The following is a 27,913-nucleotide window of genomic DNA, read 5'->3' on the forward strand; positions in this document are numbered from 1 at the left end:
GTTGTGTCTAAACTTGGCTCTTGTGCTTGGTAATCAACCAGAAGCTTTTTGGTTTTGGCTTTGAAGCTTAATGTCATTTGGGAGGATTTTTCAGCAACAATAATGTGCCCTAGTGAAAATATTTTGTTTGAAATAGGAGCTAATGCTTGGAGATTTTGGTGCAGCAAGTTCAATATAAAGATGAATTTCACTTAGTTCATGCAAGATTTAAGTGTAGTAATGTTTTCTGTAGGAGGGGTTGGAAAGGTGGCTGCAGACAACTTGACCTGCCAGCTCAAAGCTTATGTTGTCTTTTGTTCCAAAAGCGCTACTAGTGGGTCCTATTTGTTCCACGCAGTACACACTGTTATTTCCAGCATGTATTTGAGATGAAACCCTTTTCTGTTCAGAACAGCACGATCCTTTCCTCCTTGGAGATAACCCATCATTTTAAATTCTCTCAGTGGTAACTTGCAAGCAAACTGGCAAAGCACTAAAAAAACGTTGTTTTGTTGATTTGCTTTTAATCTTTCCTCAATGTGAGAGCGATTTAAAAGCGCCTGTGTCTCAGCCATTGACTGTCTGAGGCATTCTCACACAGCATAACACTTTGAGGAAACTTTTGCCAAGTTTCTTACTGTGATGCTACAAATCCTGAGCATCTCTGTATGGAATGATCCAAAAACATCTCTCGCCTTGGGCTAGGTGTACCAGAGGCAGGAAACATGGAGGGTGCTTGACTCCTGCTTTTCCTGTCCTTGTGTGGGAGAGGAAAGCAGGAGGTGTCTGTTTGCTCTTATCAGTAGGAAAATTAAGTATTGATTACTTGTTGTCATGTTGTGGGGTGTTAAAAACAGCAAAGGTTTCAGTACTGAACCTTTCGCTCCTCGGCAGTGTTTTATGTGGGTTTGGGTGGTTTAGGAGAGGTTTGGAGAATCACAGAATCATCTGGGTTGGAAGGGACCTTAAAGTTCATCCAGTTCCAACCCCTGCCACGGGCAGGGACCCCTTCCACTAGAGCAGCTTGCTCCAAACCCCATCCAACTTGGCCTTGAACACTGCCAGGGATGGGGCAGCCACAGCTTCTTCGGACACCCTGTGCCAGCACCTCAGGGCATTTCAGGCGACACGCTGATAAACCAAGCTGGGGAGGGGAAGCAGAGAGAACCCTTTGAGTCTTTAACCCCTCCAGACACCGTTTTAACGGGTTTTAAAGGACTTGTGTGGCCGGTAAGTGATGGAAACACCCTCCGAGGGTCGCGAGCTCCGCCGGTTCCCCGCTCAGTGCGCTTGGGGACAGCCCGGGCTCTGCTGCCCCCTGCCGGCCGCCCGCGGCTCCCGGCTCCCGGCCCTGGCGCTGCGTGTCTGGGGTGCGGGGAGCGAGCAGGGTGTGCTGGGCAGGAGGGCACGCGGAGCTCGGCGGTGAGCTCTGCACCGAGGGAAGCCGGAGATGAGTTTTATGCCGGTGGGGTGGAAGCTAAACGCTGCCCGCGTCATCCTGCCTCTGCCTCGCCTCAGCAGATGCTCCTCTGAGCAGCCTTGAGTCACTTCGGTAGTTTCAGCGCTGTGGGTTTAACCCTTGGGCGGTGTGAGCTGGCACTGCCGAGCTGTGGTGGTGTGCGTCATCCAAACGTGCAGCCCCACGCAAAACCGACACGGAACAAACTGAACAGATGTAGAAAAACGAGTTTGCTTCTGATCCTCATAGGTTCCTCGATTAATACCTGCTCCTGGCATTCAGCAGCACTGCTGCCTGACACAGGCAGCTCTGCTTCTGGGCTCTCTAGAAAAACAAGCCCTCCACCATTTCAGCCTGCAGAGGTTCATCCTTCCCTTCAGGTCTCTGCTAACCTGGACGAATACCATGGAATGTTACATCCCAGCTTTAGGATTACTCTAGAAACCTTGGCTTGGGACACTCTGCTCCCGGCCTTGGCTTTGTGTCCCGGCAGTTGTCGTGCTGCCTGGTATAAGGGGGTAGAACAGGCTTCTTGTTCTGCCTTTGTACAGCGCCTGCAATCTGTGGGCCCTGGGGTACAAGTGGCACTTACAGGCGCTTTTGTAACATGGATAATAACATTTGTTAAAACAGACCTGAGAAATGACGGTGAAGGTTACCTACCCAGGAACACATGTGACAATCAGGATGACGCATGAAAGGTAGAGCCCTTCTTTACTGCTTTACTCCCCTGGTTCTGTTGTGTATATTAAGTGGTTCATACACTAGTACAATATATCCAAGATTGCATCACTGTAGTTCAAACTTGAGTATACTCCTTACTTTGCTGTGCATTTGTGTTGCTTCTCTGCTGTACAACTTCTGTTTCCACTTACATATTCTTTTACCAGAGGGGCAGACACAGGCTGTTTCTGGTCAGGTTCTGTACAAAGCAGCATGAGCTGTGGGGTAAGATACTTGAGTGATACAGGTAATTTCCAAAGAACTGTGTAAAACAGGAAAAATTGAGGTTTTGATGACAATGCCATCAGAGACCATTTGAGCTGGTGAATGTCGCCACCTCTGCAGCAAAATACAATCCAGGTAGGCACAGAGGGCCTTTCAAACACAGAATATATATGCTTTAAGCGTGTTTAGATTTTGTCATTTATGATCCTTGTAATTCATACATGCATAGAAGTGACTCCTCCCTGGTTTGGCAATAACTTAATATTGCTGCTCTACAAAATAGTCTACTATTCACTGTTGTTAGGAGGAGGGTGTCTGAAATTGAGAACACTAAATACTTTTTGACAATGTATTTTTCATATTAAATACCTTTTGTTTGCTTACCCATCCCTCCCGATCTGCAACATTTGTAGTGCAGGAGAAGCCCTGCATGCCTCCACAGGTTCTGTCAGGCAAACCTCAGCTTCCCCTGTGTTCTGAGCTGATCAGCTGTGAACTGGAAGACTTCTGACAGCTTATTAGTCCAGGGCTGTGTTGTGCTACCAAAATTGACTCCTCGTTCAGCTGGCTTGCCTTTAGCAAACTTGGAATGTGAGCAAAACAAGCTTGGAAGGGTCTGTTCAGAGATCCACTGCCACTGAGTGGGAATTACATGGCATTTAGACAACAGGAGTCCAGAGCCACACTCCTGGAAATCCCTCAGCTGTCACCTAGCTTGAGGAGGTGGCTCTATTTTGTGTAAGATCGTTACTTTACTTCAACCATATATGCTTATGACTCAGTCTGAGCACAGTCCAAACCATCTTTCCTTTATCCAAACCACTGGAGGCTTTTTGTAACAGGTGTTCTTAGAACATAGAGAACAGGTACTGACATGACCTGCTGCTGCCCCTTGTTTCTTCTCCCTGCCTTGCAAAAGCTTAGAGTATACTCACTTCACTTGTTGGGAAGGTTGAAACTTGCATTTCCTACCTCCTGACAGACTGCAGGATGATCCAGGTGGATAGATTCCACCTTCCCTATTAATAATAAAAGCATCTGAGATTCTTTAACAGCGTGATTGCTGCTCTAATGCTTCAGTTTGTCATGAGAAAGAAAGTTACACCGTATGTTTTGGGAACTATTATGTATTTTGTAATGGCCAATTGGCAGATAAAATCCAGAAACAGGTTATAAATGGTGTTGGGATTAGATTCCTCCTTCTACATGAACAGTTTTTGAACTGCAGTTTCAAACACGTCATTTCAAAGTGTGACTTTTCATGCGGTTGCACAGAACACAGCATAGTGAGGCTCAAATCACTGCAGTTCTTTGCATCACCTTGAGAAGAAAATAAAGCTAGTGCAGTATGATTTTTGTCGGTTTACACCCCTTGACAAGCATGAATTCTACAGAAGTAACTTTTTTTTAATGTGAAACTAACAAATTCTAGTCTAGTCACAAGTGAGTTTAAAATGGCAGCTACCCTGACAAATTAAAGCCCTATTTAGTTCAGGTTTAGGTCCCATCTGGACTCAGGTATGGAGGCCAGGATTCATGCAAAGATGCACCATCCTCAGTCCAATGTGAAATAAGTAAAGGTGTCCTTACTATTAGGCTCAATGTGTGCTAAACCCACAAAACTCTTTGTAAACAGCTTTTATTGACAGTGTTTTGCAAACACCTTAGTTCATGAACATTGTGTAGACGTTTCATCCTTTATAAAAACAAAGTATATTTCTTATCAGGAACTGCAAACTTTGTGGATTAATGCAAACTGCCTGTGTAGATCTGTAACTGTTTTCCCCTGAAGAAAAAACAAGTATTTGTGTATAGAACATCACAGAAATAGTAGAAAACATTTTTTTTTCTCCATCCCTCTTTACTGTTGATTTCAACACACACTGAAGACACTTGGACATTCTTCAGAAGTATGGTCAGTCTTCACATCACATCTACTGTTTGGTCTCTGTTTCGATCTGAGTTTCCTGAGATTCTTCAGCTTCTGAAAGTTTTTCATCATCTAAAATTCAATATGACTGTTAGTCAAACATGCTTGGCGGTACTTAACAGACTGCATTGCAGAGCACTTAAATACTTTATGTTGATTGCCTTAAATGTGTAGTTGATTGTCTTATTACACAAAATGCTGAATTCAAATTGAAACAAAATCCTTCAAAGCTTAAGGGTTTTGTCTGCAAAAGCTACTGCAGGAAACATGGGGTAAACCCTACAGCATCAATGCAAGCAAAAAGTACCAAATTTAAATCACATCCTTTCACTTTGCCTATTAATGGTTTATTTACTCCAAACTGAAGCTGTGCTGTCCACTGAACTGTTACTTTTTTCACAAAATCCTAGAACTGAAAGGAAATCTATACATTCATACATATTTTAGAGACCAATACTTAAGCATTAGTAGCACATAACAACATCCCTCTGCTAAAATGCACCTAGGATTAACAATTCATTCTGCTTAAGTAGATCTAGACAGCCTCAGAGAATGAAAATCTGTTCTGATAGCCATGTATGTATTTAATCAGGTCACGCTCAAAGGCTATACCAATGATTCCATCTTTGAAAGGCATGGCAAATACTCAGCAAATACTACTTGAAACAATACCATCCATATTAGAGAATGAAAAGTAAATGCTGATTTGAAAATATTAAGTGTTTGTATGACAAAAGATGAGTATGACTCAATTCCTGACTTTAGCTCTTGTGTATGCTAGTTTTAGTCCCTCCTCTATTACAGACTCGCTGTCTGAGCAACTCATTTTGCTTTCCTGTATTCCAATTTCTCTTTAGCAAAGCCTCAAACAATACCACAATGGCAGTGACACATTCATAACCACCGAAACTGGAATTACACAAACAAGTTTGGAAGTATGCCCAAGAATACTTTTCTGTAAGAAATACTTTTTCTGTTTAAAAACAGAAACAACCTCAAATTGTCATTCTCCACCCTCACGTTTTAAATAAATTTGTTGTCTACAACAGACTAATCTGAAGCTAGTCATGAAATGACACAGTGGCCAGTTTGTAGAAGAAAAAAATCTCAGAGCAGTCTCAGGCTCTGGGCTACTACTGGAAAAAACTTGCTGCTGATTCAAGAGGTCTCCAACCTCAGCTGCACACATCTGGCCACTGCTGGAAGCTGCGAGTCCTTTTGATCTGCTGAAACCCACCCCAGTTATAGATAAAATACCCAAGAACACCACTTACTCTCCAGGGTTTGCTGAAGTTCATGGATGGTGCTCAGGAGAACATGAAACTGCTTTCTTCTCAGTTCCAACTGGAATGATAAAAATACGTATTTTAGGAAACAGAGCACAGACAGCACATAGCAGATTCTCCATTCATGATGTTCCTAATACTTTATTATCTAACAATCTCTATGAAAAACCTACCTTATCTTCAACATTCTCTTTAATGTGAGAAAGATGTTGCAGTTCTTTCCCCAAAGCTTCCAGCTGCCTGGAAAGAAATTGTTGCAGTATTTTTAAAAAGTTCTGTAAAGTTCTTGCAAAATAGATATGAAGTAAATAAAGGAAAAAGAACCATTAAATAAACAGCATAGCTAAAAAAAGCCTAACAAATGAAGTGACACAGAGGTAAGGCCACTTCACACAGATTTTAAATTACAGAAAACAGAGTCTTCAAGCCGGGATGCTTAGTGATAGGACAAGAGGTGATGGTTTTAAACTTAAACAGGGGAAGCTCAGGTTAGATGTAAGGAAGAAGCTCTTTACTGTGAGGGTGATGAGGCACCGGAATGGGTTGCTCAGAGAAGTGGTAAATGCTCTGTCCCTGGCAGTGTTCAAGGCCAGGTTGGACAGAGCCTTGGGTGACATGGTTTAGTGTGAGATGTCCCTGCCCATGGCAGGGGGCTGGACCTGGATGATCTTAATGTCCTTTCCAACCCAAACCATTCTGTGGTTCTGTAACAGCTGTATACAGGGCATTTGGGCTGTTAACAATTCAGTCCTGCTACAAACATGGTATTTACAATACAATACAATACATACAATGAAAGTTAAAAGTGGGTTACATTAAACACCCATGGCATTTTCATAGGTTTTGCTACTTCACAGATTTTTCCATGTTGACATAAGATTAAATAAAAACACAGCATCAACCTGGAGAACATATCTGATAAACATACATACCCCACATACAAACACAACAACTGACCACACACAGTCAAGTACGTTATCTCTGACAACGGCCTGACCAGACAGAGTTACTGGGCAACATGTAGACTTTACAGCAAGCATATGTAGAATAATCTATGTTTTTGATGGAATTACATGCTATAACTTATGCCTTACAGCACAGAATTTAACACTGTGATCCATATAAATACTCACTTCCTTCTCAAATGCCAGGTTTTAATTTAATTGCTTGCCTCTGGCATCAGGAGATAAAGGAAACATGCAACACCTGTAATCTCCATTATTATTGAAGTATATTATCTTTCAACATCTCTTGGGATCTTCCTGCAAGCATTTCTGGTCTCACTTGGACCCACCACATCCAATCCTTTTTGAGGTAGGGCAAAGACTAATAGGTATAATAATGTACACCAGCTTTCATATGAGGACACAGCATCATCTCAAACTCAAATGTCCTGTTTGGTCCTTCTAATTTCCCTCTAATGCCTACCACAATTGATGCTTGGTGCAATGAGAACAATGTGTTTCTTTAAAGGTGAAGTGGACTGAAGATGTTCATCCTTGATCAGCAGACAGAAATATGTTAAGGCCCAGAAAGGAAATAAAGCTTTTTCTGAAGCACTGAGAACTCCTGCAACTAGTCTGGGCAGGGAACCACAGCAAGGCCTCCAGTCCTAAGAAACTCATGATGGTTGGGAAACAGTTTAGTGCTACCTGAGGGGGGTGTCTTCTTTTGAGCCACTACACTTGGTACCTTGAAGGGAATGCCTGGAAGAGGGCTGGGTGTGACATTATCCTTTCCTTTAATGGAAACATACCAACAGCTTATAAGCTTATACAGTGGTTTTACTAGTTTCTGAAAGGCTTCCATTTGGCCAAATGTTGCTGTTTACACCGTGCTGTCAGGTATAAGCAGACTGTGAGAACACATGCAATTTTTCTTCCAGTAACATCCAAGCTAGATCTCGAATTTTACTTTCCACTCCAGAGAATCTCTGCCTAGCCTTCTCATTTCTGTATCTCCTTTTCTAAGACTTGGTGTCTTGTCTTGGTCCTTTTATGGACCAAGCAGCTCTTCTGATACTGCATCTAATTACACTGTGGGCACTGCCATTTAGTAGTTCAGCTCCTGTTACTTCCTGAATTGGCTCTTGTGTATTACTTGTGACTAAGCTCATAACAGCTTTTCTTCCTTTGTGCTGTATGACTAGTTGTCCAAGAAACAGTCCCTTTATAAGCATAAAGTATTTTTCCGAACTTTGTTCTATTGTGCCATATAACCTGTAAAGGCTATAAATGTAACTCCTGTAATAAACCATGACATTTCTCCTCACAAAAGGTTTTATCGAGTTTTTTTAGTGATTAAGAGTCTACAAGAAGTGTGACATTGTCAGCGAGGCTTCCTGAATTCTGATGTAAGGGTGATTCTTCTTGGTTAACAGTCTCATTTTCTGTATGCTTTCCTCAAACTGGAGAGAAAGGAAGCCTTCTAATTGAAGCACTGAATGAAAACTTATCTGATTCCTGTATTTAAAGTCTATTCATTTGGAGAGGTGAGTTAAAGCTAAAATACCTAATGAACCAAGGTTCCTTTAAAAATGTTCTATTCTGTAACCAAGCCCTATTTCCCCATCTGTAAAATGAAGGATCATACTATATTATAGTTACAGTCTATGTTTTTGACTCCAGATATGAAGGACGAAGGGCATACACTGTGGCTGCTCTTCCAGAGGACTACACTGTTTTTTCTAACCATAATACACTCTGGTAAGTAGATTATAAAGTTAAGTTTAAGAAGAGACAAAATACTCAATTTACTAGCTGGACCTTACCATCATTTCTAGCTTTGCTTGAAAAACTTATACTTGGATGTGTTAAAACGAAATTAGAACAACCTCTCTAAACCTAAACCTGGCATCCTCTAAGAAGAAAGTATGATCACTTAGGTATTTCAGTTCTTATTTGATTTATTGAAAACCCTCAATTCTGTAATGCTTTATTATGAAGCCTCACTTGATAAATGGCACATGCTGCCTAATGAAGCAGTCATGCCTCATAAGAACTACCTGTAATAATTGAAGTTGTAATACAATCAAGGCACACAAAAACCACACACAAGAAAGGAATGTGTGAAATACTCTCAGTGGCTTTATACCTAGAAACATCTTATTTTTAGGGTAATATAATAAAAAAGTCTTCCTTTTGCCATTAAAGATCATGGAATGTGAAAAGACAGCATCCCTCTGCAATTTCACTGGAAATGGGCAACAGGATAGGCAAAAGCTGTGCTTAAATGACAGCAGTAACACTACGCTGCATCTGTAATCAGATTGAGAACAAACTCAAAGATGCAGTAAGTTCTGGAATGTTTCTGGGCCTTGAAGTTAAACAGATTATCTCCTCACAAATGACCCAAAAGCACAGATAGTAATCCAAATCCCACAGTGACACAAGCAATACTGTAAGTTACATGCAAGACTAGTTGGACAACAGGTAGGTCTAACCTGCATGCCAGAGCAGGTTATACTGTGGTACACCATGCAATCATTTATAACCGGGCATGCAGGAACAACTACTACAAGGAAAACAACAAAAACCCTAAAAGCTTTCTCCCTGCTTTCTCTTGTATGTTATGCATTTTGGGTGTCTACTGATTCCTTCGCTGGCACACTTTACAGCAGTTCCCCACTATCTCTCTTTTCAGAGTAGTCCATTCCTGGTAAACTAACATTAGATGTCCATTCACCTCTGAGTTCACTTATTCGCTTTAGCAATGGAAACATCTCAAATACAGAATGACCAGCAACATATCTGAGCCTATGCAAGAGGGAGATTAATGAAAGAAAGATGATGAGGGCACAATTTTAAAACAAACGCCAAGTTTTTCTTGTGTCACAAGAAATTACATAAAAGTGAGGAAAGGTCAAACTGAAACCAAGGAATGTCAACTATGGTTACTTCCAACTTACTGGCTTATTATAATTTAATGTAGTTTCACACTTACTTCAGTGTTTCATGTCTGTCTGGATGGTGCTGTATGACTTTAGCCAATGCATCATATTCTGAAAGAAATTTAAATTGTTATCTAAATAATGCTTAAAGTATTGATTCAAGAACCAAAACTCAGGTACCACAGAATGGTGCAGATTTTTTTCTCCTTCCTGAAAAACTATTTTAACATTCTTCCAATTTGTAATAACACCTTACATATGTAAGAAAAGTATCTGCAAATATACATATACAAAAATTTATATAATTTATACCATAACATCTCATTACATCAAAGGAGATTTTAAATAAACTACAAATATGACTGTAGGCCATTATCTACTCAATCAGACTTACCCAGTACTAGTGATTAGTAAAGGATGTGGCCAGAAAACACCTTTAGGTAGCTCTGCATTGCTGCACACTTGGTCATTTGTATGACCAAAGCATTGGTTTTAGATACAGTCTAACTTATGTGTACAGAAAATGGTGCTGATGTTACACATAGACATTTTTCTAAGAACTTTAAATGTTCTTAGAAATGTTCTCATGCTGTCATGAGAAGCAACAGTATTTTTTTTACACATTAAGAACAGTATTATAGTTACATGGGCAAATAACATAGCCATTTCCTGATAGTAAGATAGTACATATGCCAACCACCTCATTCACATGGCAAAATCTGTGCTGCAGGCTGGTCAGAACATATCAGAAAGCAAACACTCTGGACCTGTGTTTGTGAAGACGTAAGAGTTCTACATTCCTACTGGTTAAAGTTCTTTTAATTTCCAGTTGAGTCTAAAATTATCCACAAAATTGATCAGTTGTGTTTAAAACGTTTCATCTGTTATACTCCTAAACATTCTCATTTAGCATTTTGATCATGTCAATAAATAAACAAATTCTTTTCTTCCATTGCTAAACTTTTGATAAAACTACTACAGGGAAATGCTTTAAGTTTCTATTGAAATTATCAGCATATACTTTTAAGAGTAGGGAAAAAATACACCCCTCATAACAGGTTCAGTGAGGATATAAACAGTGTTGCTGGGTGTGTAACTGGCACCACTGTCTCTGTGTATAGTCCTTTGTACTTTGTAAAATTGGGAACCTGTTTTCCAATACAATGTATGTGAAAAGCCAACCAAACCCTGAAACTGCCCAGTGTATAAAAACAGGTACTGCTCCTTACCCTGGCGGTTTTTTCGAATCCTTTTTGCTTGCAGGATTTGCTTTTTGCATTCAGAAATCTTCTCATGCGCTGCAGCTATGCTATTTTCTTAAAGGAATAAAGAAAGTACCTGGAGTTATACTTACATCAAACAATACATGTAAACAAGTTATTCTGCTAAATCATACAGAGATATAGAGCTAATTGTGGCATAGTTGCCTGCCAGCTTTATCAGCTTCAAAACTACACACATTTCAATAGGTTAAAAAACCTCTTTATTTGTATTGCAGCAAGACCAGTAGAGGTCATGATGATTAGGGGCTGAAGCATCTCTCACATGAGGCCAGGCTGAGAAAATTGGAGCTGTCTAGCCTGGAGAAGAGAAACTGTGTGGAGACCTCATAGCAGGCTTCCAGTACCTGAAGGGAGCCAACAAGCATGCTGGAGAAGGGACTATTCTCATCATGTAGTGATAGGACAAGGGGTAATGGGTTTAAACTTATACAGGTGAGATTTAGACTGGATATAAGAAAGAAGTTCTCTACTATAAGGGTACTGAGGTGCTGGCACAGGGTGTCCCAAGAAGCCGTGGCTGCCCCATCCCTGGCAGTGTTCAAGGCCAGGTTGGACACAGGGGCTTGGAGCAACCTGCTCTAGTGGAAGGTGTCCCTGCCCATGGCAGGGGTTGGAACTGGATGAGCTTTAAGGCCCCTTCCAACCCAAACCATTCTGTGATTCTGTGTATTTTATATATTGATAAGATGCTTACAGCGTACGTATGAGTGCTCCCTATTAAGAAAAAAAACCTAAACCAGTCGTGTATGCATTATGCTCACAAAATGTTCATGAAAGAACAACTGTCAAGCAGAAAACAGTTATATTTTATCACTTTACCTATGTCCTTATAGATTTTTTCATAGTTTTCCATTTCTCTCAGGTTCATATCGTACACCAGAAGAGTTTTTCCCATTGAAAATTCACACTGGGATAAAGTACTCAGCATTCGTTGGTACTGGGTATATCTGAAAACAGACAAGATGTTAATTTGTATGTATTCATTATTCATTTATTAAATATTTATTAAGCTATTTATTCCTAAGCAGCATGGCCCCCCTACCTTTACAGAACAAGAAAACAAACCGTCATATAGCAGAAGGGAAGTTAAACGTTTAACAATTATTAACCAAAGAAAATATTTCAAGAAGTCAATGTTTATTTCTTTACAAGTTTAGAAACACGGCACCCATTAACACCACCAGTCTGTCCTTGTAGCTGTAAAGTGATTGATCCAGGGGTTGTAAAGTTCCCAGCTTGGGCTGGCTCTGTGACCACCAAGATTAGTATTTTAATAGTGCACTGCTTCTCTGTACACACAATCACTATACTGAGCTCTCTGGGAATTTATATCCAGTGCTAGTAGAGATCCACAGCAGAACAGCACGTTATCACTCATCCAGTGCCACTTTAGGCTGGTTTGGGGGTTTTTGGTATTCAAACATGAAAGAGAACCACAGCAGCAGAATACCAACAGCACTCCCTTCCCTGACAGAACGACTGCAGAACTGCCAACTAAGATATCCGAGTCACAATCCTGTTACAATAAAGAGCAGGGCTCCCAGACAACAAATCCTGAGGGCACTGGAGCGGTTCTCGCAGATTAGATGATACAGCCCTGCAGCCTTCAGTGATTTCTGACCTGGCTCGAGTCCTCATCTCCTACCACGGAGCTCGGCGTTTGCACTGGAAGCACCACAGAGCAATTGTGAACAGCACATGTATACGTTTTAACACGGATCTTTTCCTAACGGATCAAGCCCGGTTTTCTGCTGAAACGCAAGCTAATCGGTTCCAAGGCTAAAACAAACAAACAGAAAACAGAAAACAAATACCCTTCCTCTTGAGATCCAGAATTACACCACTTAATGAAACTCTTCACCAACAAATTGATCCGCCTGTCGTCACCAGCACCATCGCCATCGATCAGAAGTCGCTTGCGGATAACTTCATCTGAGGGGAAAAAAAACCTCGTTTAATGCCTCACGCTATGGCAGCCGCATCCCCGAGCCGAGCGCGAGTTCCATCCCGGGCCCTCAGGGAACGATTCCCGGGGCTAAACAGGGAGGGTCTGCTCAAGAGCAGGCGCCGCAGGGCCGGAGCGCGCTGCTGAGGGACCCGGGCGGACAGGCCTGGGGGTGGGGGGCGCCCAAGGCTTGAGAGTGCCCCGGCATGAGAGGCCCCGGAGCGGAGCTGCGGGGCCGGGCTCAGGATGGAGGCCAGCCTACGGGGTGAGAGGCCGGGGGGCCGCGGGGAGAGGCCTGAGGCCAGGGACTCGGGAGCCGTTCCCTGTCGGGCGGGCGGGCGAGAAAGCCGGGGCTGTGAGGCGGCAGCCGGCGGGCGAAAAGACGAGGCGGGCCCGGCGCTGAGGGGAGCGGAGCGGGCGGGGGTCGGGGCCGAAGCCGGGCCGGAGCCGGGGCGCGGGAAGGGAGGGAGTTAGGAAGGAAGGAGTGGAGGGAGGTCTCACCGTCGGTCACGGCCCCCATGGCGGCGAGTGCCGGAGCCGGCGGGGCGGCGGCAGCAGCGAGTGAGGTCAGCTTCCCACAATGCAGCCGGCGAGAGCGGCGGCCATGGAGGGGGAGGCGGCGGCGGCGGCTGGGGCCTGAGCCGGCTGTCGGCAGACGCGCGGGCCGGCGGCGGCTGCCGCGGGGAGGGCCGGCGGGCGAGGCCTGCGCCCCGCGTGGAACCGGCCCCCTGGCGAGGAGCGGCCCCGCCAGGTGAGGGGCCGACGGGGGAGGGAAGCGGCGGTCCCCGCGCCCGCAGCCAGGCTCCACCTCCCCGCCCCCGCCACCGCGCCCCCGGCCCCGCCGCCCCCCCGCCCGGGCCGCCCCGCCATGCCCCCAGCACATGCTCCCTCGCCCTTCGACGCGCCGTGGCGGGGTGGCCGCCGGGCCGGGGTGCCCCATCCGCCACGGTCCTGCCTCCCAGGGTCCTCCCGGGGCCGCTGTTACCATCGCCCTTGGCTGCCCCCTTCTCCCCTCAGAGGGCTCCTGCGTGGCCTGGGGGCTGTGGATGGCATGTTGGAGCACATGGATGGTCCTCCTGTGGTGCCCAGCACTGAGGTGATGGCGCCTCAGGGGTGGTAGGACCCACCGTGGTGGCCGGACGGTCCTTGTGTTTTGAGAATAGCAGCGCCTTTGTGCCTGCTCCCTGGTAAGGGTGCAGAGGACGTGCTCATGGTGCCGGCATGAGGGAGCAGGTTGGCCTCTCCTGGGCTGCCCTTTGGCTCATCCCTGAGGGGAGACAAGCAGCAGGGCCCATGGTGTAAAATACATCATTATTCTGGTATTTTCCTGGCAAGTTTTGCTCTCACCAGTGGATAAGAACAAAAGTTGTTTCTTCCGACCCTGAAAGCTAAGCTGGCACTGGAAAAAAGGCTAGAGGTGTCTGGAGAAAAGAGGTATTAAGTGTTACTGATACTAAGTGTTGAATTTTGGGCTTTTGGTCCACAGACTTTGACACTTGGGCAGTGCTAAAGCTGGCAATGTTACTGTAGTATATATCATGGTACATGAGACATACGTCCAGAGCCTGACACCCTCTTACTCTCTTTTCATTATGGTTTGTACATGACTTGTTCTGCTCAGCACTTCGAACTGACAGTTTTAGGGTGGTGGGGAAAATGAGGGTAAGAAAAGAACAAAGTGAATGTGTGCTGTGATCTGTGCTTCCCAGGTTTTAGAGCTGGGAGTGATTATAAGGTGCTTTTTTTGTTCTGGATGGCGGTAAATACGGATTTGTAGATTGTTTCAAGCCAGTGCTTTGTTGTCAATAAGCAGCTGGTGAGGTTCTTTGGAAGGTGCTATTGGGAAAGCATTACAGAGAATGGTCATTAAAATTCTGCCTTAACTCTTGGGAATAAAGAGGTTCCAGCATAGAAAACCTGGATAAGTGATTTCTGTTCTTGAATTTCTTTATGTATTATTTTGTGATTTGTGAGTGATATAATGCATGTGGAAACCTAACTCTCTATTCAGTTATACAAAGTTTGGGCTGAAGAACAGGTCATGAATTCATGAGCTATGTAAGCACTATTAAAAATGCTCACTTTTATGAATTCTGAATTTATTGCCATTTAATATAGTTGGTTTGACAAAAACTTTTGGTTTTTTAAGGCTTTGATCACTATGATCCAGCCCTAGTATTTTGCCAAAGGGTGACAAGAAGACCTAGCTGAACTTCTCTTTACAGTGCGCTTTTTTGCTGCTTTTCCCTCTTCACACGCTGATTACCTCTTGGAAGTCTTAAGCATCTTGAAGCATCCAGTCCTAATGACTGGATGAAAAACTTACTGTTTTTCTTGTTTTCTTGCCCGTCTTTGAGCTCTTTCTGTTTTCTAAACCTTTTCCATTTCTACCACAGATAGACCATGATCTGAACTGTAGACTATTGCAAGTGAAAATCCACAGTTGTTTATTTAATCATGTTAGAATACTTTTGTGCTCTTTTCTATCATTTAATCCAATAGAATCTTTTCTCCCTTTTTGTTCATCATACCAGTGTTGATAAGATAGTCTTATTAAACTCTCTACAAAGATAGATAGTCCTTGAGTAATTAATATAGAATAAAGCAGTACATATGATTAGTTATCTAATGAATTTTTTGCCATTCTTGTCTTCATATGTGTTACTAATTACAAGGTTCTTGCAAATTCTCTGTCCTGGGTCTGCAGTTCTTAAGAACAATTTTGAGAACAAAGCCATTATTTTTCTTTTCAAGACAGGGCTTTATGGCATCTTCAGTGTTCATTAACTTCTCTCCTTATTATTGGCAAATAAATCACCAAGAAACTAAGGCTATGTATTGATGTAATAGCCTGTTCTATTCCCTGCTCTATTTTGCCATTTTAAATATCCATGAGATATTTGTGCCCAGGAAGCCAGGTCCAGCTTGCTGGGTTTCTCTATGCACTTGGGTATTTGTTATGTATTTGGAGTCTTCTTTCCATTTGCTCCAAGTGGAGTTCCCCATCTTGTATGAAACACCCCTTATTTCACATATGTGGAGTGTGTGTTGTGCTGGGCTGTATACCAGCATGTTTTTCCCATTAATTCAGTGTCATGTATAATCTGGATCTCTGGAGCAGGCTTGACCTACTCTTACTTATTTGTCCTTCATCAGTTCTTGTATTCTGTGCAGACTCAGACTTTTATATAATCCTTCAACTGCCTAGCAGAAAAACTGAGTAGCATTGAACCTTCTTAGGGCATCAGTATTGGAGAGTCATGCAGTAATGTCTTGCACAGGGTATAGCAAGGGTAGAGCTGTGCCAGCTCTTTAGGAATAAGTACCTGTGTGTGCAGGCTTACAACCAAGCTAAATGTGATGTTGTTTTCCCTCTTCCCTTGAATTCCTTTATGTGTGCCGTATGGTAAGACCCTGAAGCAGCTTATACATAATAATTTGTTGCACACCTGTCCTTGTCAAAAGTGTTAAATGATCCTCTGTAACGTTTCCAGGTGACTCTGGATATGGGAAGTATAAGCTAGGTAAGTTTAGTACTGCAAGATGATACATGTGTGTGGAACTGGCTCAGATTTTTCATTACTGCCCTTTCTATTTTGCTGGAAAAAATGGCTTTTAAGTACACCTTTTTATTGAGGAAATCTGTTACAGTTGGAGTTTTCTTTCCTAAAAAGTAAATAACCTACGGGAGTCAAAGTTTAAAGTGACTTTATACCGCCTTCCCTTTTCTTTAACTCTGTATATATGGGTTTTTTTACAACTGTAGAAAAAGTTAAAAGGAAAGAAGCTTTTTATAGTATTCCAGGCTCTAATGAGCTATGATTTTAGGGCTGAGAAAACAGCTTTAACTATTGATGAGGTGGATTTCAAATATTTTTCCTAAGCCTCCCTAATAATTTATGAGGTGGTTTTAGATTCCAGGTTTTCTTCGTGTTGAATAACTTGTAAATCAGACTGGTGTGTGGCACTAAATCTTACAGAGATCTAAGTATAGTAGGTCAGAAACTACAAGGTATTTTTATCCAGTCCAACCTATATTCTTGACAGAAAGCCATACCAAATCTATTTAGTGAGACCTATTTTCTGTAAGCCTATGTTTCGGGTTTCTTTTTACCACCATCATTTATTTCTTTGATTGTATACTATGATTTTGGGCAAGACCAAATCAAGCTGGTGTCACCCTGCTGTCCTGTTTTAAATCATGTTGGAGTGTTGGGTTTTCTTTGCAGCCTTCTTTAGCCTCACTTACTGAAAACTAACATCAGTGTTTCAAGAGCTTGTCATCTTATCCTGTAAAAATTCTTAAGACACTTGTGGTCTGGTTCTGCAGATTTTAAAACACTCACTTTTGGCAGATAAACCTGAAATATTTCAATTGAGTGATAGGGGCAAAGAAGTCGTAGGGTTTCTATTTTACTTTTAGACACTCAGCCATGTGGTTCTTAGCCTTGTAAAAAGCTTTCCTAACATGGACCCTTGTGTTTCTGCAGAGCTAGCACATTTTCATTGAATTACAACATAACGAGAGGAGGGAGAGTGCAAATACTTGTTGTGACTGTAGTGACAAGAGCAGTAATTTAAAAATGCAACATTTTATTACGGGACCAGTAATCAATTTTTCTATCTACTGCCTGTGTTACCAAGACTGATTAAATGGACTGTTAATACCATACTTTAGAAAGCAGATAGTAATGGCACCACAAGTTGTGGGCTACAGGATCGTGTTTGTTTCTTGTTTTTTGCTTTGTAACTGGAAGAAGCCTATAAAATTCCAGCATTTTTCAAAAGAGCACTTTGTAAAATGCAAGTCCTGGAAATATTTTGTTTATTGGAAAGACATTTCATTACTACTTTTCTCATGAAGGGAGACAAAAGCTTATCTTAGTCTTAAAAAATAGTGCTGCATGGACCTTTTAGATAATTCTTCCTAAGGGCTCTGTCTCTTGGTTAATCTCCATTTTAGAGGTGGCATTCTGATGTTGACCTTTTCCAGCTATCTTCACAGGAATTATGCAACAGCTTTCTACATCTCATACCCGGATCCTACTGAATATTTATGAAGCTTGAAGATCAATTATTGTACATTCTGTCGCTAACTTACTAAAGCTTGTCAAACTCAAGGTGAAACTACAGGATACTGGAAATTTAGGTACTCAGTATAGAAAACTGAGCTTACAGGTTGGTGGGATGTGCCCAGCAAATGGAAGCACGACTTGCTTCTGTGTCCAGCGGTGCTTTAACTTAACCAGATGGTTGAAGTGGCACACTGGATTATGATAGATATTGCCAGTGGCTTGGTAGATTTCCGCTTGGCAAGAAAGTCAAGGTGTTTTAGCAGGTATCTCATGAAACTGATGCAAGACAGATTAGATGGTCAGATAGTTCTAAGATGGTTAACACCATAGGCTTCAGCTGCCTGTGCAGTGCCTTGGAGATCCCACACAGTGTCTGTATGCTGGGATTGAAAATGACTGTCAGGTAATTTTAGTCTGTGTTTTTGTGTGTTTTGTGAGGAAGCAGCCGTTTATCCTTGCGGAATGATTTTTGGCAGCATTAGTCAGTTATCTAGTAGCCTCCTAGTTTGTTGGCAGGATGTTTTCAATGTGGCTTTATTTTATTTTTCTGAAGAAAAAAAAAGCGCATGTTTTTCTTTTTCCTTCCCCAATCCTTCCATTTATGGGTTTGGAGTATTTACATTGTGCCCTGAAGATCATCAGTGGTGTGCCAGAGTTTTCAGAGGAAGAGGTGGATGTTGAATGAGGTTTTAACACTGACTAAGAAGAAGAATTCATCTATGTTGGCATCAGGCCAGATGGTAAATGTTTGTACTTAACTGTGGCTCCAAACATTGGATGAACAATGAGAGAGTTGTGAATATCATATTTACTTGTATCATGTTTAAATAAATAGCTGTTAGTGCTACTGAGGAAACTTTGCACACAGATTACAAGGGAAAACAGGCATTTCCTCCTTTGGAAAGCAGCTCCTGCTCGACTTCAGAGTGGTGTTTTCTGAATCACGTGGCCAGATGCTTTGCCTCGGCTAAGCAAGCTGAATCAGAGCTATTGCGCAGCCTCTCAGTCAGCTTTTCAAAGTTTAATACAAGTTGGTTGGTTCAGTTTGTTTTGATCTATTATTTTTGTTAAAAAGCAATCCAAATCCATAAAAGAAGATGTGGAAATCTTACAAGGCTTTGAGCTTGACTGTGTCTTGGAGGGATGTTGAAAGAAACACTTCTATCTCAGCAGATAAAGGAAGAAAGTATCAGTTCTATGTCTATAAACTCGTTTCTCGTTTTAGATTTGGTTTATATTTTGCTTTGGGTTATTTTGTGGCTTATTTTTGTTTCATAGAGTAACTCTGTCAGTGGGTAGTGTTTAAGCATGGCTACCATTTACATTTCCAACAAAACATGGTACGCTGAAGCATGTTCTCATCCACTGATTTGTAAGTGAGTTACAAGCCTGAGCAGTGAAATACCAGTAACTGGAGGCATGGTCACATGCTTTGAGATGCCTGCTCAGGTTTAGGTTTTAGCATGTTGTATGTTGAATGAAAACAGTGAACTTCATTTCTCACTGTTATGAGAAGGTAACTTGTCTTTTCCAGCAGAGACTCACAGATCCAGGTTATGGCATTTCCTTACCTTTCTCAAGCTGATTGTACCAAAGGGAAGGCTGAAGCCACTGGGGTCATGTTTCCAGGAAGGTGGAGCAGGGCAAATGCTTTAGCATTTGCTGATGTTTCATTAAAATTATACCCACCAGAGCAGCTTGAGAGAGATGATGAATCTGCACGTTTTCTATGCAGTAGCCAAAATAGGAATGTGCTTAAATCCTGCCTCTATCGAGGGCTAAGCACCTTTCTCTAGGGAGCATTTTGGATTCACGCTCTCTTGAAATTAGGATCATAAGCCCTTTCTTTCAAAAAGGGAGCAAAGGTCAGTCTTTGCTTTCAAAACCCAGGAGGTGGCAATGGTTCTGGTTCCCCTTTCATCATTAGCAGAGCTGTTATCCGCTACACTGCTCACCACATGTGTGGGAGACTTTAACCCAGCTATCCTCCTTCCTGAGGGGATTAATGCCCATAATTCTTTCCATCAGAGTAAATTTTGTAATCACCAGGCTGTTCATTAGTGTGAGGTGGTGTTGCTGTCAGAAAGACAAGCTGAACACCACAGCATAGCCCAACACAGGAGGTGTTAGATGACTGGGGACTAAGGTGTTTAGGGAAATAATGCATAAAAGCAAATTAGAAGTGCAAAAGAACATAAAGGATAACTTTTGCATTGCAGATCAGATTCTATTCAAAGATGTACAAGTGTCTTCCTGGGGAATTTCCAAATTATATTTGCAAGCAGGGATAGAATTTGGACTTAAAAAGTTTAGGGAAACAAACAAAAAAAAAGGTGGAATAAAATAATCTGCTTCATGAACTGTTTCAGTGAGTTGCAAAATGTAAGTAGAAAAATTAATGTCAAACAGTGGGAAAAAGAGAAATTTAACACAAAATATGTTATCTATAAAGTGAGGGTATATACCTATTTAGGTATGCATGTACATTTTCAGTTGAGGTACAAAAGTGGTTACGTGTGCCCAAAACATTAAGCCCAAAATGTTCTTTGAAAACCACCAGAAGTTCTTTTTGGTTGTCTGTGTTTTGCCTTTATTTTAATATAAATTTAAATATTGATTATACAGGGAGAGAATTGAACTAATAAAGGAGGTAAGGCAGATAAATTGGATTTTATAACCTACATGAATAAAGATTGGCTTGTGAGAGATGAGAGTAAAACAAAGCCATGCTAATAATAACTACAAGTATGCACCTGTGATTTTATGGTTCATTCTATTTTCACTTTAGTTTCATTCCAGTGTCACTTTGGCAGTTATGGGTTGGGGTTTTGGTGGGTTTCTTTCATTTTTGAGATCTGTTTGTGGTTTTTGGTGTGTGTGTGTGTGTGTGTGTGTGTGTGTAAAGTTAGGATGGTGTTGAACAGTATCCTGAAATAAAATTGTGTGCATGTATGTTAAAATAAAACAGATGAGATTTCTTTTTCTTTATGTCATGAATTTGAAATTTGATTTTCAAAGTACCTAAATTGCACTTAAGCTGCAGCCACTTTGCCCAGGTTTGGAATAGAAGGATATTTACAGTCAGGTTTTCTGATAAAGCTTTTCTTTCCTGCTGTTACGTGAAAGCCTTTCACGGACAGGAGCAACTGACTGTGACTGTAGTTTATGTCATCAAACAAATGGAAGGAAATAGCTCAAGAGCTGCTGTTTTGACATGTTTATGTTAAAAAAGCCCAGCCTGGTCTGCAAGCTCCTAAAGGGATTTTGAACTTCACTAGTCTTCTCCAATGTTAGCATAGACCTGTAATATGGTAATAATACAGGTAATAAGTTTCCTAATGACTGGATTGTTCTTATCAAATCTTTATTTGTAATTGCCTTTCTACAGAGTCTGTTCCCCATCATGTCTTTCTAAGACTGTCCTACTAAATTTAGCACAGAGAGTTACAACTCTTAAGAGATCCATTTTGCAACCTACATTTTCTTCTCTTTCTGCTAGGATCAGTTGAGTGTAATTGCTGTTCTGTGTCTTTTTTTATGGTGGTGGTTCTCTTCGTTACTCTTTTGTGGCAATGGATGCTATGAGAACATGCTGCTGCCTTGAAGAGGCCTCTTAAAGTTACTCAACAGTATAGTTGTCTTTAAATAAGTTTTTCTCTGCTGTCTTCTGTGCCCATGGTGTCTTTTAAGCAGCTGCAGTACTGTCACTTCTTGGGGAGAAGTAGGTAACAGGTAGCTCTAGCACAAGACAGTTTCTAGTAGGTATGGGTACGGTACAGGACTGTTGTTGTCATTGAGAAATATATTACAGTAATTCCCATCAAAATGTGCACTTATTTTGACAAAACTATAGAAATAGGAAATACTACCTTAACTATGTGTCACTGTGCTTAAAGAAGAATGATTTCTGCTAATCCAGTTGTCAGCAGGGCCCAGACTTCTTTAGGCTGCATTATCCTTTCTGTTGAGAAAGGAGGGAAGAGTTGCTGGAAATTCCATGGTCTCTTTTGCCAAAAGTCATCTGGTGTCAAGTGAAAGATCTTCCCAGGCAAGTGTCTTCAAGAGGCGTGCTGAAGCTGTGATAAAGTTGTCTGTTGTTACCGGAGTTTAAAGCTCAAGAGTAAAACTTGCTTTAGAAATACAAATCAAAAATAGGAAATGTAACTATGAGAGTTTATGGTGACATTTTGTTCTCAGTTTCTTAGCATGTTTCTCAGCAAACAGGCTGAAACACAGGATTTACTTGAAAAGCAGTGTGGTGCTGTGTTAAGTTTCCCCACATATACGACTGGAGTGTTTATAACAAAATGCATTTACAGTGTTCAGAGAAAAGCAGGGAGACATGGGCTGAGTGCGTGGTAAGAAGAGAAACCCAAATAAGTTATTTCTTTAGGCTAGTTATAACTTTATAGAATGGGAAATTTTTGAGTTTTTTTGAATGGGCTTGACATTTCTTTCATACCTCTCATATCTTTACCACTACCATGGTCCGTGTGAGGCGGTGTGCTCTGACTGTAGGTGGCAGTCACTGGTAGGCAAAGGGAAGAGCATGTCTGCGTTGCTGGGCTTGGACCCTACAGGTCTCTGCACCGGATGGCTTCTCTTGCTGGAATTTGTATTGTGTTGGACAGCAATCAAAGCATCACCTCAGCTTCTCTCCCTTCCCTGATGCAACAGAGGTGCTGCGAAGACAAAAACAAAGGGTGAAATATAAAGGGAACTGAGAAAACGTTGCAGTGAAACATTTACAAGAGAGCTTCAGTAATGCCGAGGATAGTGAAGAGATTTCTTTTATATCAGCAAGGCTCTTGTTCTAGATTAACAGAGCTAAATTTGTTTATAATGGAAAAAAATAGCAGTTTTCCATTAAATTTTGTTTCAAAGAGTAAAACAGATTGACCAAGGTGCAGCCAGGGATAGTAGGAGTGAAGGAATGTGTGACTGTAATCTCATTTAATTGAGTGAGGATTTCCTCACAGTCTCATGGGCATGTGTTGTTGGAGAAATAGTTCTCTTTTTGCTTAAGACCTTGTATCTTCCCCCATTCTCCCTTTGCAGTGTCCAGCCTCCCTTAATTTCCAAACTCCATCAAATCGCTTTACAGGTAATTCCTTTCCATCATACTTGTTCACCATCTGTCTCTTGATTCTCCACTCTGTCTCTTCTCTTTAAAGCAGGATGGGCTTGAAGTGTTTTCTCTCCCTGTCCTTGTACAGGTGCTGTTTGCCTTCCTAACTCACCGCTGTTGAGCAGTTTGATGTCACATTGCAGGTAGAAAAGGCAGCAGTGCTCAAGCATATGAACAACAGTTTCTCAGCACTTGCCATTTTAGGATGATTTCACTTAATCAGATGAATACTGCTTGATAAGAAAGCTATTGTTATAATAAATACAGTTAAACCCCAGGAATGAATCTATACATGTGATTTTATTGATGTCTGGTTTTATTGATCTGTGGTTTGCAACAACATGGTTGCAAACGCAGTGCCAAGTTACAGTCTTGTTTACATGTGTGCAAATCCCAAGAAACTCTTTGAAAAATGCTGGAGTCATTCTGGATTTCCAGAGGGATACTTAAGATCAAGTTTTTGCCTTCAGTTTCAATGAAAAGGATTTATATTGTGTATTGTATTAACTACCAATATCAGTAAAGGGACTGTGATCCTGTAAGTGCTTTGCAGATACTCTGCAGGATATCTTTTGCACTAAAAGATTAAGTGAAAATCAGAAGATCTTAATTTTTGCTTAATACAATCCTAGCAACAAGCTTTTCATTTCTTAATGTACTAGTTTAACTGTGAAAAACTACTGATGTTTGAAAGGAAAGGTGCTTTAGTTGCAGAAGAAGAAAAAAAGCAACCAAAGATTTAATTAGGTCTTTAATTTTTATGTGTTTATAATGAAAAATACCATTGGCTTATTATGCCAGTTCTACAGTTCACTGTCAAGTGCATTGCCAGAGCCAGTTTGAGAAGTGTGGACTATCGTTTGTGAGGGAAAGCAGTAATTTAACACAGCTTTCAGTGTGAAGCTCGTGTCAGAAAGACAAGATAGAGATAATTCTGGTGTTAAGTCAAAATTATATATTAGGCTGACAGGTATCACTGTCCCTAATAGATTGCACAGTACAGAGATACGAGGAGTGATGCTTTCTATTCCCATCCCAGCCTTGAGCTTGGTAGGTAACTGTGGGCAAATCACTCCTCCTGCCTCAGTTTCTCTGTAAAAAATACGATAACGATGTATACGATTTTGTGTTTCCTGTTGAGCTCTAAAGGGAATACATAGCAATGAAATTGTAGGAACATGCTGGGAAATAAAAGGTAGTAAAATAAACATCTGTATTACAGGCAGCTTTGTCCTGGCAACTTATTATAAAATTACTGATTCCACTGTTCTTTCCCACTGAGAGTATTGCTATGGACTTGTTCATAGGATTGCAGAAAGAAAAAAATTGCTATTATGCTAACCTATCTTTGAGCTTCTCATTCAGAATTTACAATCAGGTTATTGTGCTTTTATTCTTGCCCATTACCATCCCCATGAGGGACAGTTAAAGCTGTAGTTAATGGACAATAAGGACAGCAAAGGTCTGTCTTTCTTGTCTCTATCTCCTCCCTTTCTATCTCTCTGTCTCTCTTTGGCCGTTGAAAATGTAGGTCATATTGCATCACCATAAAATGGAACAGTCAGAAAGGTGCTGGAAAAATGCTGACATCCTTAGCCTGGGGTGCATGCCAGTGTCCTTTGTTTACATTGAGAATAGTGTTGTACCTGTGTAAGAACCAGCATCTCTGCTAAGGTTAGTGCTATGGTACCTAAATTATGAGTCAGATTTTAAGATGACTTTCATCTGCCTGCAGTAATTTAAAATTAGACAGATAAAATGCAACCACTCATAATAATGATATACACGAGGAGCTAATTTGAAATCTTTAATCTTCAATAACTGTGACAGGGTAGTTTGAATAATATTACCTTTAACAGAGCAGCTCAGTAATAAATTTTGCAAATCAGGGTAATCATGTACTCTGCATTGTCTTGATTAGCTGTGCCTTTCTCTCCTGAAAAGTAGATTTATATTTTATGTTTGTATATTCTTTTAAACATTACTGTGTTGCTTCATACACCATTTTAAATTAACCAACCAGGATTTTATTCATTTAAAAAAGGGGAAAATCATGTCCAGTGTTCTATTGCTTGCTACCAGACTGTTAATGTTTGTGTTTCTGATGTAATACAAGTTGTAATCAGTATGAAATACTGCTGTGGCATAAAGTGCAGAACATGTATGTTTCTTCTCTACAGATGTATGTAAATACCATGTTTAAAGAAATGTATAAATATAATTTCAACTGTCCTTATTTATCTTAGTTTGGTGCAGTAAGCTAATGCGTTTTATGGATTGGACTTTCAATTGGTGATATAAATCATACTGTAAGGTGCAGGTGTTTTGAATTATATGACAAGTTACTTTCTTATAGAGTATCTTTCATTATTTCTGAAACCAAATCTTTCTATTCTGTGCTCTGTGTGGTTGTAGGGTTAAAGTGTAATGTGCAGAGGCTTCTTAGGACTTTGTTGCTGCTAAAAGGGTTTCTAAGTTAAAAGAGAAAATGTTGGAAGATAAAACTAAAGTTAGTGATAATGTGATTTGTTGAACAAAATAATTAATGCAAGTCTTCTTCTGTTGCCATTAGACAAAGGAAGAGGACAGGAGTCAGAGTTAAGACCTCTCACGTGCACTTTGCTGTGCACAATTGTATTACAATCTTTATCAATTTATTTAGAATTATCCAAAAGGTTATGTGGTAACAAAGATATTACTGAGGTTTGGCCCTTCTCATTCTGAAGATACCTGTGCATGCTTGAAATAGTTTCAGAATAACTTGTATCATATTTTGCACTGAATATTCTGTTGCATTTGTTTCAGAGAAATATTTTATACTGGTATACATAGGAACTAAATGAAATCTTGAGATGCTGCAGTTTTGCAATTGTATTTAGCAAAGTTTGGTACCTAATCCCTATTGGAAGGGTGTAGCTGGTGCTTATTTTTTAGTCCGTGAAGATGTAATGAATTGTGTCTCCCGAAGGGAACTGAAGGGACAATTAGGTGCCTACAGTTCTTTCACCATCTCTGACCCTCTGAGATTGTGTAGTAGCCTGAGAGTTGCTCCGATTTACCCCTGAGCTATTAGCTAGCTCCAAGAGCAGCCTCCAGCCTCTTGCTGACCAGCTCCTGTTCTTTCCACGCACACCTCCTGTGCCCGTTTTTCCAAGGGAAAGAATAAGACGTTGTTAGATTATCCCCATAATTATAACATGTCTAAATGAAGCCCAGTATTGAGGTGATTATACCTGTATGAATGGTATTATACCTATATAATGGCTTATATAAATGTAGACATTGTACTTTATCTTAAATTTGGATATTTAGTAGATAACAAAGGAGAAATGTTTCAAAAGTCAGGAACATCCTCTAGTGCATATTTCTGACAGCTTGAAAGATGAAAGAGTTAAAGGAGTTTGTGTAGCTGAGGCATTAGTTTTGAACTTTCAGAAGTTCAGGATGCTTTATCATATATACTTACATGAAAATTGTAATTACAGATCAACTGATTAAAATATAGGAAATGTAAATGTGTTTCCTCTTAAATGAATACTACACGTTAGTCACAGTAACCATGCCTTTATTATATACCTCTGTGTAGATGCAGTTTTGACTGTGATACAGCTTTTGCTCTGCCAGACTGTGGTTTCCTGTGTGGCATATCAGTATCTCCTCAAAGTATTAAAGAGCAATTGCAAACAAGTTTCTCTGATAGTCAGGCATTGAGAGTGGCATCATGCTTAGTCTGCTTCACTGGTTTAAAAATGCATGCAGTATGCAGGCCTTTTTCCATTTTCCTTGACTGCTGCTTTGGCTGCTGTTGTCATCTTTCCATCCTCCGACCAGCTCTCCTGTTCCCAGGGTACCAAAGCTTAGAGAGCTCCTCCTGCCTTGTTCTCAGTCATCCCATCTCTTCCCTGCGTTACTCTCTGCTGACACTTGTGGTTGTAATTGACCTGCTGTAAATTCTGGACAAGAATCGTTCCTGTTCTTTGCCACCCATTATCCAGAGAAAAAGTCCTCTTTCAAGGCTCATTAAGCTGTCACTTTACTCTTTTGAAACTTACTCTCTAAACTTCCTTCAAACTCAACTCCAGATGTAATCCCTACAGCAAAATTCACAGGTGGTGACATACTATGCTCTGATCTCTTGTATACAGGAATAAAATTCTTGCTGATCCGTCCTTCATCCTCATCTGGTCCATTTTTTTACATTTACTTACTACCCTGTTTCTAGATCTTTAAGTATTTGGAGGCCTTCTGTTTTATAGGTAGTTTTTGTTTTCATTGTTACATGAAGCGATGGAACTTACTTTTGATATGACAAATAACATTTATGTCAGGATAGAAAAGCGCTTTGCATGCAGAACTCTCATATCCCCTGAAGAAACTGGGGAAGAGATGAAGGGGTGAGTTATTTCCACTGCAGGGAAGTCATATGGTTGGAGGGATTGGGACTTTAAGGCTAAGCACTGAATGATCTTTGGTGAAGAGGTTGGTCCCTATGAAGTAAGAGTCTCCTGTCGAAAACAAACGAAGGAGAAAATGGATCTTTGGCAAACACTTTGGCATTGCCTTTCCCAGTGAGCAACAGCAAGAGTTGAAGAGCAAGTTTTGTACTGTACTATTCAAGGAGATTGGTGTGTGTAACGAGGAAATACGTTTTCTGAGACTTCTACTAGTGTAGAAATGTGTTAACCATGAGTTTTATTAATCATAAAGCAGAACATGTCTGCAGAAAAAAGAGAGGAAATAATCCTGCTCTCAAGTGTTGTCCGCTGAACACAAGAAAGTTTTGGATTTTATAGAGTAACTGGAATATAATTAATCTCAGATGTGCTTCTTAGCTTTAGTTATGTCACTGAGAAGAGTAAAGCTTGGAAATAGTCAATGTATCTGTAGGTGATCTCAGGCAAGATAGTGTCAGCTACTAAGCTGCAGTTTAAAAGAAAAGGAAAAAAAGAGGGGGGATGTTTTATCCTCAATACATAAGAAGAATTTGAAGC

At 41.0% G+C, this 27,913-nt stretch overlaps 2 protein-coding genes across 2 annotated transcripts in view; one reads left to right on the forward strand and one right to left on the reverse strand.

The window, feature by feature from the left end:
* Positions 1 to 4,009: 4,009 nt before the first annotated feature.
* Positions 4,010 to 13,374, reverse strand: THOC7 (THO complex subunit 7). The gene is made up of 8 exons (XM_062630238.1): positions 13,221 to 13,374; positions 12,589 to 12,706; positions 11,594 to 11,721; positions 10,721 to 10,807; positions 9,545 to 9,602; positions 5,776 to 5,842; positions 5,591 to 5,660; positions 4,010 to 4,388 (listed from the first exon to the last, which is right to left on the reverse strand). Exons 1-8 carry the CDS (start codon positions 13,237 to 13,239, stop codon positions 4,321 to 4,323), a joined length of 615 nt encoding a protein of 204 aa, XP_062486222.1. The 5' UTR covers positions 13,240 to 13,374; the 3' UTR covers positions 4,010 to 4,320.
* Positions 13,338 to 27,913, forward strand: part of ATXN7 (ataxin 7) — an 82,235-nt gene continuing 67,659 nt past the window's right edge. The window contains exon 1 of the mRNA XM_062630231.1: positions 13,338 to 13,470. The gene's annotated coding sequence lies outside the window, so the exon portion shown is untranslated. The remainder of the gene's footprint in view (positions 13,471 to 27,913) is intronic.

Source organism: Pezoporus occidentalis, unplaced genomic scaffold, assembly GCF_034315485.1.
Source record: "Pezoporus occidentalis ecotype Australia unplaced genomic scaffold, CSIRO_AGI_Poc_V1 ctg35, whole genome shotgun sequence".
In the NCBI taxonomy this organism is placed as follows: Eukaryota; Metazoa; Chordata; class Aves; order Psittaciformes; family Psittacidae; genus Pezoporus; species Pezoporus occidentalis.